At 44.3% G+C, this 1,437-nt stretch overlaps 1 protein-coding gene across 1 annotated transcript; it reads right to left on the bottom strand.

Annotated features, from left to right (window-relative positions):
• Positions 1–325: 325 nt before the first annotated feature.
• LOC121860537 (serine/threonine-protein kinase 17B-like) lies at positions 326–1,190 on the bottom strand (the record flags this gene model as incomplete). The annotated part of the gene is made up of 1 exon (XM_042357697.1): positions 326–1,190. A coding segment is annotated over exon 1 (865 nt), but the record flags the coding sequence as incomplete, so codon positions are not given.
• Between the last annotated feature and the right edge of the window lie 247 nt (positions 1,191–1,437).

Raw genomic sequence — 1,437 nt, 5'->3', positions numbered from 1 at the left:
TAACAATATACATGAGGTAGTAGACAGGGAGGTACTGGGAAGATCTTGGAAGCATGAAGTGTTGTCCAATGGTAGACCCTGCTGCCAGATGTGACCAAGTCCCAGGTTTTTTATCTGACTTTTTCTCTCATTTATACATAAGTGCAGGGTTTCAATTGTTTCTCTTACTCTAACAACATAACATGCTGTACATGTATTGTTTCTCACTATTAATTTTTTTTATCTTATTGTTATTATTGTTTTTTTTGTGCCTTGGTGAGCTACTTCCGTAAAAAAAATAATGAAAACAAAAAATAAAAAATCCTTATATGTTTTAGTCTCAAACATAATTGAGAGGCCATCTTGTTGACAGCTGAGTCTTGGGCAGCCTGAGCCTCTCTCTTCAGTGTCTGAACGACACACTGAAGGAGGTTCGACAATTCTAGTAGGGTTGGCCTCTTTTTTGAGTCCTTATGTTGGGCACCTTTCGCCCATAAGTCAAGATTTTCGGGGATGTTGTTTTCTAGCACGTGTGGCAACAGCGTGGCCAGCATCCAGCCAAAGCTATAGATATCGTTGGTAGGGTGGCAAGGCTCTCCGTTGAACAGCTGTGGGTCTGTAGACGGGTATGTTGTTGGTGAGTTGTCCCAATATTGTATGCAATCACCAGCTGGGTGTGAAGACCCGAAGTCGATCAGGGTGGCCCGTAGGTCGCCTTCTTTGTCTCGGAGTATACATATTTTGGCAGGCTTGAGATTCAGGTGGAGGATGTGTTTACTGTGCAGATATTTGACGGCGTTGAGCACCTGCTGCATGATCGAGATGAACTCGTTTGGTGAGTAGAGTTTTTTGGTGATGCAGGTGTGGAGGGGTTCGCCGGCGTACTGCGTCACAATGGTGAGGTACTCGGGAACTACGCCAACCAGACGCTGGACGCAAGGGAAGTTCTGCACGGAGGAGAGCTGAACGATCTCTCTTAGCATTATGTCTTGCACGACCGGGTCGTCGTAGTACTGCTTTAAGACCCATCGTTGATGGCCAACTTGTACTGCAAAACTGTGGCCAGAGGACCCTGAGCCCAGGTATTGGGGTTGCCGTTTGAGAATCATATTCTCGCAGATGAGAGTGTCGATGATTGTTACGCGGTGCTCCTCACAGGTGTCATACACCCGGTCGATGAAAGATTCTTCGTAAACAGTAGAGAAAGTCATTTTAGTTTTACTGACTCACAGCAGCGATGATGGACATGAAAGTAAAATTGGCTTACAAAGTTCAAAAAGGTGTGAAAAGACAGGTTGGAACTTTGCTATAGTATAGAGTGAAGTGTACTGTAGTGTAGGAGAGTGAAGATGAGGCGAAGTGTAGTGAGAATAAGGTGAATTGTAGTGAGATTAAGGTGAAGTGTAGTGAGAATAAGGTGAATTGTAGTGAGATTAAGGTGAAGTGGAGTGAATATTA

This window comes from Homarus americanus, unplaced genomic scaffold, assembly GCF_018991925.1.
Source record: "Homarus americanus isolate GMGI-L3 unplaced genomic scaffold, GMGI_Hamer_2.0 scaffold54489, whole genome shotgun sequence".
NCBI classification, from domain to species: Eukaryota; Metazoa; Arthropoda; class Malacostraca; order Decapoda; family Nephropidae; genus Homarus; species Homarus americanus.
The sequence above is the reverse complement of the archived record's forward strand: the minus strand, read 5'-3'. Positions and strand labels throughout refer to the sequence as shown.